Source organism: Geotrypetes seraphini, chromosome 18, assembly GCF_902459505.1.
Source record: "Geotrypetes seraphini chromosome 18, aGeoSer1.1, whole genome shotgun sequence".
Taxonomy (NCBI): Eukaryota; Metazoa; Chordata; class Amphibia; order Gymnophiona; family Dermophiidae; genus Geotrypetes; species Geotrypetes seraphini.
In genome coordinates, this window is record NC_047101.1 from 25,912,643 (window position 1) to 25,927,268 (window position 14,626).

The 14,626-nt window shown below is 51.5% G+C and overlaps 1 protein-coding gene across 4 annotated transcripts in view; it reads right to left on the minus strand.

Annotated features, from left to right (window-relative positions):
- Window positions 1-14,626, minus strand: part of MATR3 (matrin 3) — a 260,631-nt gene that overhangs the window by 125,832 nt on the left and 120,173 nt on the right. For all 4 annotated transcript variants that reach the window (XM_033926968.1, XM_033926969.1, XM_033926970.1 and 1 more), the window contains exons 7-8: window positions 8,231-8,283; window positions 7,396-7,521 (exon numbers count right to left, since the gene is read on the minus strand). In XM_033926968.1, coding sequence (XP_033782859.1) covers window positions 7,396-7,521; window positions 8,231-8,283 — 179 coding nt within the window. The remainder of the gene's footprint in view (window positions 1-7,395; window positions 7,522-8,230; window positions 8,284-14,626) is intronic.

Sequence of the window (14,626 nt, forward strand, 5' to 3'; positions counted from 1 at the left end):
AGCGCGTGCGAGCGGTCGTTCGGGGTGGGGGCGCGAGCGGTCCTGCTGGGGGGGTGAATCGGGCGTCGGGCGGTAAATAGCGGTTCCTAGAAGGGGGTACATTGGCCCGCGGGGACAAACCTGTTCACCGTTTCCGCGGTCGGTGAATGGCCTTGTCCCCGTCATCGCAGCGACTGCTAGTTTTCTTCCCCGTTTTCGGCGGTGACCCGCGGCTTAAATGCGGTGGCCGCGGGTAAACCGTCACCGTGTCATTCTCTAGTCTCAAACTCAAACCCTTTGCAGGGACACATTTTGGATTTGTAGCTATTTGGAGGATCACAGAAAAAAATAGTTAATGTCTTATTAAAGAAATGACAATTTTGCAAGAGGTAAAACTCTTTATAGTTTATAAATCTTTCCTTTTGGCTAAGTCTTAATAATAACATTGTAATTTATAGCTAAAGAGACATACGATCAAGATACTGTTTTATTTTACTCTTGTGATTATGATAAACATCAAGGGCCTCAAAATAGTACCTGGTGGGCCGCGAGTTTGAGACCACTGCCCTACAGGAAAGGAGGGACAGGTGAGATATGATTCAGACGTTTAAGCACTTGAAAGGTATTAACATAGAACAAAATCCTTTCAAGAGAAAGGAAAACGGTAAAACCAAAGGGCATAATTTGAGGCTGAGAGGTGGGGGACTCAAGAGAGCAATGTAAGGAAATTCTTCTTTACGGAGAGGGTGGTGGATACCTGGAATGCACTCCCGAGAGAGGTGGTGGAGAGGAAAACGGTGACGGAGTTCAAAAAAGCATGGGATGAACACAGAGGATCTAGAACAGGGGTGTCAATGTCCCTCCTCGAGGGCTGCAATCCAGTTGGGTTTTCAGGATTTCCCCAATGAATATGCATGAGATCTATTAGCATACAATGAAAGCAGTGCATGCAAATAGCACAGTTACTTACCGTAACAGGTGTTATCCAGGGACAGCAGGCAGATATTCTTAACGTATGGGTGACGTCATCGACGGAGCCCCGGTACGGACCTTTTTAACTAGAAAGTTCTAGTTGGCCGCACCGCGCATGCGCGAGTGCCTTCCCGCCCGACGGAGGAGTGCGTGGTCTCCAGTTAAGATAAGCCAGCTAAGAAGCCAACCCGGGGAGGTGGGAGGGTCGTAAGAATATCTGCCTGCTGTCCCTGGATAACACCTGTTACGGTAAGTAACTGTGCTTTATCCCAGGACAAGCAGGCAGCATATTCTTAACGTATGGGTGACCTCCAAGCTAACAGAGAGGGAGGAGGGATGGTTGGCCATTAGGAAAATAAATTCTGTAACACAGATTGACCAAAGTGTCCATCCCGTCTGGAGAAGGTATCCAGATAGTAGTGAGTAGTGAATGTGTGAACTGAAGACCAAGTGGCCGCCTTGCAGATTTCCTCAATAGGCGTGGAACGGAGGAAAGCCACAGAAGCAGCCATAGCTCTGACCCTATGGGCCGTGACAGCTCCTTCCATTGACAGGCCGGACCGAGCATAACAGAACGCAATACAGGCAGCAAGCCAATTGGACAGCGTTCGTTTAGAGACAGGATGACCCAGACGGTTAGGATCGAAGGTCAGAAAAAGCTGAGGAGAGGAGCGGTGAGCCCTGGTACGGTCAAGGTAGTAAGCAAGGGCACGCTTACAATCCAGCGTGTGTAACGCCTGTTCCCCAGGATGAGAATGGGGTTTTGGGAAGAAGACAGGCAGCACAATGGACTGGTTGAGGTGAAAGGCTGAAACCACCTTGGGAAGGAATTTAGGGTGGGTGCGCATAACCACCTTGTCATGTTGAAAAACAGTGAACGGTGGATCGGCGACCAGTGCATGCAGCTCACTGACCCTCCTGGCAGAGGTGATGGCAATGAGGAAAAGCACCTTCCATGTGAGAAGTTTGAGCGAAGTAGTAGCAAGAGGCTCAAATGGAGGTTTCATGAGGGCTGACAAAACCACATTGAGGTCCCAGACGACCGGAGGAGGCTGTAGAGGTGGTTTGATATTGAAGAGGCCTCTCATGAACCGGGAAACCAGAGGATGAGCCGTGAGAGGTTTTCCGAGGATAGGCTCATGAAAAGCAGTGATGGCACTGAGGTGGACTCTGATTGAGGTGGACTTGAGGCCAGCATTAGACAGAGAGAGCAAATAGTCCATTACGGTCTCCACCGCCAATGAGGTGGGATTGTGATGATGCAGGAGGCATCAAGAGGAAAACCGGGTCCACTTCTGTTGGTAACATTGCAGTGTGGTGGGTTTCCTGGAGGCATCCAAAATGCGACGGACAGGCTGAGACAGGTTCTCTGGAGAGGTCAGCCCGAGAGAAACCAAGCTGTCAGGTGGAGGGAAGACAGATTGGGATGCAGTAGAGACTGATGCTGCTGAGTAAGCAGAGTAGGAAATACAGGAAGAGGAATGGGCTCCCTGGAGCTGAGCTGAAGCAGGAGGGAGAACCAGTGCTGTCTGGGCCACCGAGGGGCGATGAGAATCATGGTGGCCCTGTCCTTGCGGAGTTTGAACAAGGTCCGCAACATCAGAGGAAGTGGAGGGAAGGCATAGAGGAACCGATCCGTCCAGTCGAGCAGGAATGCATCCGGGGCCAGACAATGCGGAGAGAAGAGTCTGGAACAGAACTGGGGCAGTTGATGGTTGTGAGGAGCTGCAAATAGGTCCACCTGCGGAGTGCCCCAGCGAGCAAAGATGGAGTGGAGTGTGGGAGGATCCAGAGTCCACTCGTGAGGTTGAAGGATGCGGCTGAGATTGTCGGCCAGGGAGTTCTGCTCACTCTGGATATAGACAGCTTTGAGGTAAAGATTGTGGGCCGTGGCCCAGGTCCAGATTCGGAGAGCCTCCTTACAAAGGGGACGAGATCCGGTGCCGCCTTGCTTGTTGATGTAGTACATGGCGACTTGATTGTCCTTGCACAGGAGAAGAACCTGGGGGTAGAGGAGATGCTGGAAAGCCTTGAGAGCATAAAACATGGCTCTGAGCTCCAGGAAGTTGATGTGATGTTGACGCTCCTGAGGGGTCCAGAGTCCCTGGGTGCGGAGATCGCCCAAGTGAGCCCCCCATGCATAGGGGGAAGCATCCGTGGTTATGACCATGGAGTGGGGGGGTAGATGAAAGAGAAGTCCCCTGGAAAGATTTGAGGAGTTCAACCACCATTGAAGAGATTGCTGAAGAGATGATGTCACAGAGACGGGATGAGAAAGAAGATTCGTGGTCTGTGACCATTGGTTGGCAAGGGTCCATTGAGGTATCCTGAGGTGGAGTCGTGCCAGAAGAATCACATGGACTGTCGAGGCCATGTGACCCAGAAGGACCATCATCTGCCGAGCAGGGATGGATGGATGGATGGAGGAGCACCTGTCGACAAAGGTGAAGGAGGGTGCGATGCCGGTCGGCAGGAAGGAACGCCCTCATCTGGTTGGTATCGAGAACCGCTCCGATGAACTGAAGGCGTTGTGTGGGAAGCAGATGCGACTTGGGATAATTGATCTCGAATCCCAAGAGATGGAGGAAAGAGATGGTTTGATGAGTGGCTTGGAGCACAAGCGGAGATGTAGTCGCTTTTACCAACCAATCGTCCAAGTAGGGGAACACCTGTAGGGTGTGGGACCTGAGAAAAGCCGCTACCACAATCAGGCATTTGGTGAATACCCTGGGTGATGATGCGAGACCAAAAGGCAGTACCTTGTACTGATAGTGGCGATTCTGTATCTGGAATCGAAGGTAGCGACGTGAAGCCTGATGGATTGGAATGTGAGTGTAGGCCTCCTTGAGGTCCAGGGAACATAGCCAGTCGTGTTGAGATAGAAGAGGGTAAAGTGTGGCAAGGGAGAGCATTTTGAACTTTTCCTTGACCAGACACTTGTTGAGGTTCCTGAGGTCTAGGATGGGACGAAGATCTCCCGTTTTTTTGGGGACCAGGAAGTAGCGGGAGTAAAATCCCTGACCTCTTTGGTCTGGAGGAACTTCTTCGATGGCATTGAGGAGGAGGAGGGATTGGACCTCCCTGAGGAGGAGCGGAGTTTGGGAGGAGTGAGAAGCAGACTCTACGGGAGGATGGTCTACAGGAAGAGTCTGGAACCTTAGTGAGTATCCGTGACGGATGATGTTGAGAACCCACAGGTCTGATGTGATGGCCTCCCAGCGTTGGAGAAAGATGGTGAGGCGGCCTCCGATAGGTTGAGGAAGAGGCATCGACGGTTGGAGACTGGCTATGCCCTGGAGAACGGAGTCAAAAGGGCTGCGGGGGTTTAGTCTGAGGGGGAGGCTTGGTCGCCTGGTGAGACTGAGATCGAGCCTGAGTGTGCTGTTGTTGGCGAGGCCGACGAGATTGTTGTTGAGGAGGATTAAGCGGCCTAGCAGAAAAACGACGTTGGTAAGAGGACTGAGGTCTGTATGGTCGTGCAGGCGGAGTCTTCTTTTTAGGCTTAATGAGGGTGTCCCATCTAGTCTCATGAGCCGAAAGTTTTTGTGTTGTGGTATCCAGAGACTCCCCAAAAAGTTCATCGCCAAGACAGGGCGCGTTGGCGAGGCGGTCTTGGTGATTCACATCAAGATCAGACACCCTCAGCCAGGCAAGGCGTCGCATGGCTACTGCCAGAGCCGAAGCTCGGGAAGTGAGCTCGAAGGAATCATAAATGGAGCGCACCATGAACTTTCTGAGCTGGAGGAGGTTGGAAATTTGCTGTTGAAACAGTGGGACCTTGCGTTCAGGTATATACTTTTGTAGAGCAGAAAGTTGTTGCACCAGGTGTTTCATATAAAATGAAAAATGAAAGGTGTAGTTGTTGGCTCTGTTAGCCAGCATGGCATTCTGGTACAGGCGCTTTCCAAATTTATCCATTGTTTTCCCCTCTCTGCCAGGAGGGGTGGAGGCATAAACACTGGAGCCTTGAGATTTTTTGAGAGTGGATTCAACCAAGAGACTCTCATGGGGCAATTGGGGTTTATCAAATCCCGGAATAGGGATGACCCGGTATAAACTGTCCAGTTTTCTAGGGGCACCTGGAACAGTAAGGGGATTCTCCAAATTTTTATAAAAGGTTTCCCGTAGGATATCATGTACGGGCAGTTTAAGAAATTCCTTGGGAGGTTGGTCGAAGTCCAAGGCTTCTAAAAAGGCCTGGGACTTCTTGGAGTCGGACTCAAGTGGTATGGAAAGAGCCGCCGACATCTCCCGAAGGAATTTGGTGAAGGAGGATTGGAGGTGGATTCAGCCATGGAGGGTTCTTCATCTGTAGAAGAGGCATCCTCCTCGGTACCGAGTGGGGTTTGCTCCCATAAGTCTGGATCCCTGATGGCCGGCTCAGTATGGCGGGTTTTAGAAAGGGACTTGCCAGATCGCATGGATACGGTGCCGGGAGATGAAGACCGGCGTCGATCCCTGTCCTGGGAAGAGTGGTGCCGATCCCGATCCCGAGACGACCGGTGTCGATCTTGGGACTGGGAGGGGTCCTCTGCAGCGCAAGTCTGAAGTGCAGGCTGGGCAGATAAGACCGGCATGGAAGTGTCCATCGGTACCGAGGGGGTGGACACCGGTGGACCGGTACCAGGCTCGGGCTGGACCGGTACCGGAAGGAGCGGTGCCAGTAGGGTCGGAAGGAGCTGTTTGAGTTGCTGTTGAAGCTGCTCCTGGAGTTTGTCCTGGAGGATGGCCGAGATGCCGTCCTCCAATGGGGGCACCGGTACCGTTTTAGTTTTCTTCGGTACCACTGGTGCTGCTCGACGCTCCGGCGATGAGGAGGCCGATGACGAGGCACTCACCGAGATCGGAGCGGAGCGTTTACGGGGTCGGCGGGACGCCGGAAGGACCGGGGTCACCGCGGTAACTGGAGGGCGCTCAAGGGAAGTGGGAGGCTTCTTAGCTGGCTTACCTTGCGATATCGACCCCGAAGTAAGATCAGGCGTCGTCGATGTGGTCGGTGCCGATTTCGGCGGTGCCGTCGACGTCGGGGCCTGGTCCATGGTAGAACCGGTACCGAAAAGAATATTTTGTTGTATTTGCCGGTTCTTGAGAGTGCGTTTCTTTAGGGTAGCACAGCGGGTGCAAGCCGCCCGATGCTCTGGACCCAAACACTGAAGGCACCAGTTGTGTGGGTCAGTGAGAGAGATCGGACGTGCACACCGCTGGCACTTCTTGAAGCCCGGTTGAGGGGGCATGAAGGGAAACACGGCCTCCGCGAAATCAAACCCGGAGGCTTGGATGATTACAACAGGCCCCGCCGGGGCCGGATGCAAAAACGAAGGAAAAAAGACACGAGTTTTTTTTTTTTTTTTTTTAGGAAATTTAGTCGAAAGACAATAGAAATTAAAACAAAAATGAATCAAAAATCGCGAGCGGGAAGGCAAAAAATCGAGTTTTCAACGGCCGTTGAAAGCACATGCGTCTTCTTCGCTCCGCGGAAACGAAGAAACTGGAGACCACGCACTCCTCCGTCGGGCGGGAAGGCACTCGCGCATGCGCGGTGCGGCCAACTAGAACTTTCTAGTTAAAAAGGTCCGTACCGGGGCTCCGTCGGTGACGTCACCCATACGTTAAGAATATGCTGCCTGCTTGTTCTGGGATAAAGACCTCATGCATATTCATTGGAGAAATCTTGAAAACCTGACTGGATTGCAGCCCTCAAGGAGGGTCTTTGACACCCCTGATCTAGAATCAGAAAATAATAGTAAATATTGAAGAACTAAGGCCAGTACTGGGCAGACTTGCACGGTCTCTGCCTGTATATGGCCAACTGGTTGAGGATGGGCTGGGGAGGGCTTCAATGGCTGGGAGGGTGTAGATGGGCTGGAGTGAGACTTCAGTAGTTGGAACCTAAGCACAGTACCAGGCAGAGCTTTGGATTCTTGCCCAGAAATAGCTAAGAAGAAGAAAAAAACAAATTAAATTGAATCAGTTTGGGCAGACTGGATGGATCATTCGGGTCTTTATCTGCCATCATCTACTATGTTTGCATCCTCCTCAAAGCGCAACACCGAGGAAACCTGAAGAATAAGTTCCTGGAGCTCTTCCCACTGAAAAATACATACCACAGATGCATCCTCGCCAGCTAGCAGAAATGAAAAACCTCCGTCAGCGGCATCCATCCCCCTGAATCCTGGAGGTCCATGTCTTTATCAATCAAAAACTGCTCCCTGTAGAAATGGCCCAGCCACCCATGAACAAGAGGCCCCCACCTACAGCTCCACAGTCTGAAGGCTAAGACAAGAGCAGCCAAAAATATTCTTTTTTGAGGACAGCTTGCTCCAAGGTACCATGGAGATTGTGTACCACCACTAAAAAGACTGCCCATATGACTTGTCTATTAAGCTGCCAAAATTAGAACTTCAATATTAGCAAAAATAAAAAATAAAAATTCAATTAAGTTACCTCATTCATTTTGTTGAGAATCAGGTGATTGACGATTACTCCAAATGGCTCACAGAGCTGCAGAATTTGATATCTCAGATTTTTCCCCCGTTGAAAATCCATGATGTGTACCACTCTACTAGTATCCTACATATAGTACAAAAAAGTTACATTTAATCATACAGAACACACATGCTAGCACATTCAAATTTTAAAAATAGAACTCCCTTTACATGCAAAAGTGTTATGAGACAACTCCTCTCAGTGGTTTTCATAAGATCAGCCACCTTTTCTACTTTGTCCCCAAATAAACAGTCTCCATGACAAAGAGCATCCGTAAGCCTCTCCTGAACTGCTGATTCAAAGTCAGACAAGCAGCCATGAGAATCTGCATCTATCCTCACCCGCATAGCAGAGCCTAGATGCGATGTCAAAAGTATCATATGTGGTCCTGGCTATTTATTTTCTGCACTGTAGCTTTCTGTCTGCTCAGCAGATGACAAGATTAAAGGACTGCTGCTCGTGTATCGTGTAGAGAGGCACATGCATGGTATAGTGCAGCTAGAATTCTCTATATTTCAATTAGCTAGCTAGCAATGTACTGAGCACCAGATGTCACAATTGTAGATCAGGAGGCCTGCTTATCTACTTGAGATGAGCAAGCTATTACGTTTACCATTTGGGAGGGGAGGAATGTGTAAAATTGGCGGATCCTGGTTCAGAGTTCCTCTGGCTTGGATTCCTAACAGGGAACTCCAAACTCAGAAAACATGGATTTAGCTTAAATTTCCATTTTTGCAAGATACAGGTAAATTTAGAATGAAAATGAACTATAGCATCCCCTCTTGATACTAACCGATCTGCTTTTCTGCATGTGCCTTGGTCCTGGCATATCTCCATTTCCTGCACCTTTAACATCAAAACAAAAAAAGGAACAACCAAAAATCAATAACTTGTATTTTAGACATCAGCTGTTGACCTATGGAAAAAGATGTATCAACTATTCTATGACTGGATGCACCTTCTAATAAAATATTTTCTTGGAAAGAGGCATCTTAACTTGAGTTTTAAAAAGTATAAATTACTGGAATATCAAAATGAAATTGTTAAATCAAATACAGTACTACCATTTGAAAAACTAGTAGAGAATGGCTCATAACATTTACAATGGGTGAGTGCAGTGGTAGTTGGGGGAAATGACATTTTGTAAAGGTGGGACAGCTAATTGAATAGATAGTTTCTTGGGAGGGGGGAATCAATTTGTCCAAGGGGTATTCTTTGAGATGCAGTAGTTTGGGGGGCAGGTGGGAGAGTAGTGCGTGGGATGGGGTACCCATCTGTCTTTCATTCCCTCTGTATGCAATGCCCCATCTGAGCACAGCAGCAATCCCTCCATTACTGCTTTTTTGTTTTCAGGGAATATACATACTGTATATTAGGCATCTCAGACAACTGGTGAAAGGACAATTGGATACTCAGAGTACAGCAAGAATGGATCAGATTAAAGGGGACCGAGTCAAACATTCTACATAAAACAAAGGAAAGAATATACTGGTAGGGCTGCACAATCTTCCATGGATACAAAAAAGCAGTCAAAATAAAGGGGGCCCCCCAACTCTGGACCTAGTTGAAACCATGCCCCCAATATTTGGATATCTTCATTAGAGGTCCCTAAAAAAATTTCACCAATTTCTGAGGTGGTTGGGTAGGAAGCTCATGATTACTTGACATGGAATGACCCAGAAGCTTCCAACCCTGAGATGTCCTGTCTGTCCAAATTAGATTGTAAGCTCTTCTGAGAAGGGACTGTCTACTGAATGTTAAAGGAACAGCACTCAATACGCCTTACAGCGCTATAGAAATGATAAATGGTAGTATTTATTTATTCATTCATTTATCTATACTGCTCTCCCAGGGGAGCTCAGAATGTTAGTAGAAGTAGCAGCAGCTTAGTGATGTTCAGATGTGAGGGAAAAACCACAGGCAGAGTCAAAGAACTGCTTATAACTGAGCTTATAACTGAGCTGGTAAGACTTCCAGGTTCAACTCTTGCAGCAAGGTGGAAATAACGGTCGAAAGCACAGAGAACCTGAACAACAGTGTACTGTGGTGGCTTCCCCCTGATCCAGTGTCGCACCACCTCTTAACCACTGCCCTCCTGCACTGAAGCCTACTCTGCACCAGGGAGACTTCATCCTGGGATAATAAGTGGCATGGAATTAGACTTGCTATCCTTTCAGTCCATGACAGATTAAACCCACCTGGTTCACCTGTCAAGGGGAGATCCTCTGTGTCACCATCACTGGTATGCTGCTAACAGACACTGAGGACCCTTGGCAGCTCAAATAAGTATTCCACATCAGGCTCACAAAATCTGGTATGAAGCCTAGTACTGGGGGGTTTTCAGACAATGGCAATAATATGATGACCAGACAAGAAAAGGCAGAAAAAGCACAGTTACTTACCGTAACAGGTGTTATCCAGGGACAGCAGGCATATATTCTCACATGTGGGTGACGTCATCTACAGAGCCCCGATGCGGAAGCATTTTCAAGCAAACTTGATTGAAGATTTAAGTTTGCTCTGCTGCTCCACGCATGCGTGCCTTCCTGCTCCACTAGGGGGTGCATCCCCTCGTGGTCTCCAGTTCACTTAACTAGCCAAGAAGCCAACCTCGGGGAGGTGGGCGGGTTGTGAGAATATATGCCTGCTGTCCCTGGATAACACCTGTTACGGTAAGTAACTGTGCTTTATCCCAGGACAAGCAGGCATGATATTCTCACATGTGGGTGACCTCCAAGCTTACTGAAGGGGGATGGAGGGAAGTTGGCAATTTAAGCAAATAGATTTCGCAATACCGATTGGCCGAACCGGCCATCGCTTCTGGACAGGGAGTCCAGACAGTAGTGGGAGGTGAAGGTATGAACCGAAGACCATGTGGCAGCCTTGCAGATTTCCTCAATAGGTGTGGACCTGAGGAACGCTACGGAGGCTGCCATCGCTCGGACTTTGTGTCCCGTTAATCGACCAGTCTGAGCGTAGCAAAAGGAGATGCAATCGGCCAACCAGTTGGACAAGGTGCGTTTGGAAACTGGGTGGCCTAACCGGTTTGGGTCGAAGGACAGAAACAGTTGTGGGACTTTCCGGTGTGGCTGAGTGCATTGGAGGTAAAAGGCCAACGCTCTTTTGCAGTCAAGAGTGTGGAGCGCCACTTCTCCGGGGTGAGAGTGGGGCTTGGGGAAAAACACGGGTAAGACGATGGACTGATTGAGATGGAAATCAGACACTACTTTAGGTAGGAACTTTGGATGGGTGCGGAGTACCACCTTGTCGTGATGGAATACCGTGAAGGGTGGGTCCGCTACCAGCGCTTGTAGCTCACTAACCCGCCGTGCGGAGGTGAGCGCGAGTAAGAAAATTTCCTTCCAAGTGAGGAATTTTGGATGGCATTTGTCTAGTGGCTCAAATGGAGGTTTCATTAATTGAGCCAGAACCACGTTAAGGTCCCAAACCACCGGGGGAGGTTTGAGAGAGGGGTGGACGTTCAGCAGACCCTTCATGAAGCGAGTGACTAAGGGATGGAGCGAGAGGGCTTTCCCTTCCAGGGGCTGATGAAAGGCCGCAATCGCACTGAGGTGTACTCGAATGGAGTTGGTCTTTAGGCCGGAATGAGATAGTTGAAGTAGATAGTCAAGGACCAGGGGGACGGGGACCGACACCGGGTCCTGGCTGTGGGAGGAGCACCAGGTTGAGAATCTGGTCCACTTTTGGGAGTAGCAGGATCTCGTCGAGGTTTTTCTGGAGGCCTCCAATATCTCCTTGACTGATTGAGACACGGGGAGAGCAGTCAGGGAGAGAGAAACCAAGCATTCAGATGAAGAGACTGAAGATTGGGATGTAACAGTGAACCCTGACCCTGTGACAGTAGAGAGGGAAACAGAGGCAGAGGCAGTGGATCTCTGACACTGAGTTGAAGTAGCAGGGAAAACCACGGCTGGCGTGGCCAGCGAGGGGCAATCAGGATCAGGGTGGCTTGTACTGTTTTCAGGTGGACAAGCGTCCGCAGTATCAGAGGAAACGGCGGGAACGCGTATAGGAACCTTCCCTCCCAGTCGAGGAGGAAGGCGTCGGCCTCGAGCCGGTCCGGGGAGTATATCCGGGAGCAGAAGAGAGGCAGCTTGTGATTGTGAGGGGACGCGAACAGGTCTATTTGAGGTGTCCCCCACCGTTCGAACACTCCTCGCAGGATCTGAGAGTGTAGTGACCACTCGTGTGGCTGGAGGAGGCGGCTGAGTCTGTCCGCCAGGCAGTTTTGTTCTCCTTGTATGTACACCGCTCGAAGGAAGGTGTTGTTGGAGATTGCCCATTTCCAGAGGCGCAGGGCTTCCCGACAAAGGGGCCAAGACCCTGTCCCCCCTTGTTTGTTTACGTAGTACATCGCTACCTGGTTGTCGGTTCGGATTAGAACCACTCGGTCGTGGAGCAGATGTTGGAAGGCTACAGCTGCGAGATAGATGGCCCGAAGTTCTAGCACGTTGATGTGGCAGCGACGGTCTTGTGCTGACCACATTCCTTGGGTGCGTAGGCCGTCCAGATGGGCTCCCCAAGCGAACTCCGACGAGTCCGTGGTGAGTACCTTGCTGTGGGGTGGGGTGAGGAAGAGCAAACCTTTGGAAAGATTTGAAGAGTCGGCCCACCAGCGGAGCGATCGTTGCAATGAAGGAGTCACTGTCACTGAGTGGTCGATCGGGTCCCGGTCTTGACGCCATTGAGACGCCAGGGTCCATTGAGGGATTCTCAGATGGAGGCGGGCGAAGGGTGTGACATGGACGGTGGAGGCCATGTGGCCCAGAAGAGTCATCATCTGTCGAGCTGATACTGAGGTCAGCAGGGAGATCCTTCGGCTCAGATTTACTAACGCCTCCAGGCGCGGAGGGGGGAGGAAGGAACGGAGGCGAACCGTGTCCAGCGTGGCCCCGATGAACTGTAGGGACTGCGAGGGGCGTAGTTGAGATTTTGGGAAGTTTATTTCGAACCCCAGACTTTGTAGGTAGGTAATAGTCTGTTGGGTCGCTGAGATAACCCCTTCCCTGGACGGGGCTTTGATTAGCCAGTCGTCCAGGTAGGGGAATACCTGGAGGCCCTGGGAACGTAAGGTTGCTGCTACCACCACGAGGCACTTGGTGAAGACCCGAGGTGATGATGCTAGTCCGAAGGGGAGGACTCGGTATTGTAGGTGCCAGTCCCCTACTTGGAAGCGCAAGAACTTGCGGTGAGCGGGGTGCACTGGGACATGTGTGTACGCCTCCTTGAGATCGAGGGAGCAGAGCCAGTCGCCCTCGTCGATCAGGGGGTAAAGTGTTGGTAGTGAGAGCATCTGAAACTTTTCCCGTACCAGGAATTTGTTGAGGCGTCTCAAGTCTAGTATTGGGCGTAGGTCTCCCGTTTTTTTCGGTACCAGGAAGTAGCGGAAGTAGAAGCCCTTCCCCCGTTGGTCGGGGGGAACCTTCTCCACTGCTCTCAGGCGAAGCAGGTCTCGAGCTTCGGAGAGGAGTAGGGGTAGCTGAGTCCGGTTGGGAGGGCAATTCCTTGGGGGGTTGTCCGGAGGAATGGCCCAAAAGTTGAGAGAGTACCCTGATGAGATCACGCCAAGGACCCATGCGTCCGACGTGATTTGTTTCCAGTGAGGGTAAAAAGCTTTGAGTCGACCCCCGATGGGAAGGCGGCCTGGGACTATGGCGGAGGGGGCCCGCCCCCTTCCGCGTGTCCCGTCAAAAGGACGGGGATGGTTTGGTGGTCGCGGGCGGTTGGGACTTGGGCATGGCCCTGTGGTGGGCTTGCGGACGTCTGGGTGGGGGCCGCGAGAAAGCAGGGGTGGACTTTTGTGGGTAGCGGCGCGGAGGGGCCCTGTATGGCCTGGACGCTGGCGGTTTGGGCTTTTGCCGGACAAGGGAGGCAAACGAGCGTTCATGTTCGGAGAGGCGTTTTGTCGCCGCCTCGATAGTGTCATCGAACAATTCCTTTCCCACGCAGGGGAGGTTAGCCAACCGGTCCTGTAAGTTGGGATCCATGTCGACCAGGCGCACCCAGGCTAGTCGGCGCATGGCGATAGCGAAGGCTGCTTCTCTGGAGGAGAGTTCGAAGCCATCGTAGGCCGCGTGGAATAGATGAAGGCGCAGGTTGGAGAGGGACTCTAAAAGCAGGCCGAACGTTCCTTGCCGGGAGGCCGGTAGGTCAGTCTCAAAGGCTCTCAATAGTCCAATGAGGTGTTTGAGGTATGATGTGAAGGTGAAAGTGTAGCTTTGCACCCTAGAGGCCATCATTGCGTTTTGGTATAGTCTCCTGCCGAACTTGTCCAGGGTTCGGCCTTCTCAGCCTGGGGGGACCGCTGCTGAGACCCGGGACGGGTGAGCCTTTTTCAAGGAGGATTCTACTAGCAGCGATTGGTGGGAGAGCTGTGGTTGCTCGAATCCCGGGTAAGGTACTGTGCGGTACTTGGCCTCCATTTTGGAGGGTACGGCCGTGACCATGTAGGGGGTCTCCAGGTTCCTGAAGAAGGCCTGTTGGAGTACCGGGTTGGGTGGTAAGCGAAGGGACTCTCTGGGCAGTGATGGCATATCCAGCTCCGCCAGGTACTCCTTAGAGTATCTGGAGTCGGACTGGAGGTCTAAGTCCAATGCGTGGCCCATGTCTTGGACAAAGCGAGTGAAGGATGGGCGAGATGTCCCCGGGGCCCCGTGCGGGGTCGGGGAACGAGACCTTCGTCGGGTGGAGAAGGATAGGGAGGCTTCCCTCGAGTATCGAGGTTCATGCTCTGATCCATGCTCCGAGACTGGGGAAGCACTGTGAGAGTGTTCCGGGGTTGTCGATCTTCGGCGTCTCGAGGAGCCCCTCGGAGACGATGCCGGGGTTAGGGGTACCGATCGATGTCGGATCGGTGACCTCGATCCGGACTCCCTCGGAGAATACGTCCGAGGGGGAGTTCGGAGGATGCGCGGGTTGGAGAGTGATAACTCAGCCACCCTTAGTGGTCCCGTACGAGGTGTGGGAGAACGGCCTCGTAGAGTTGGTGAACCTCGGGCCTTCTTGGAGGTACGGCGGTTCGAGGTTTCTGTCATTCTAGCCTGACGTTTTGCCCCTCGGCGGTCTGCGGAGGGGGAACGTCTCGGGTGCCTCGGCGAGGAGTCCGTGGAGGATGGGATGCGGCGAGGATTGCGCACCCTTCCTCGAGGTTGTTCGGTGCGAGGCTCAG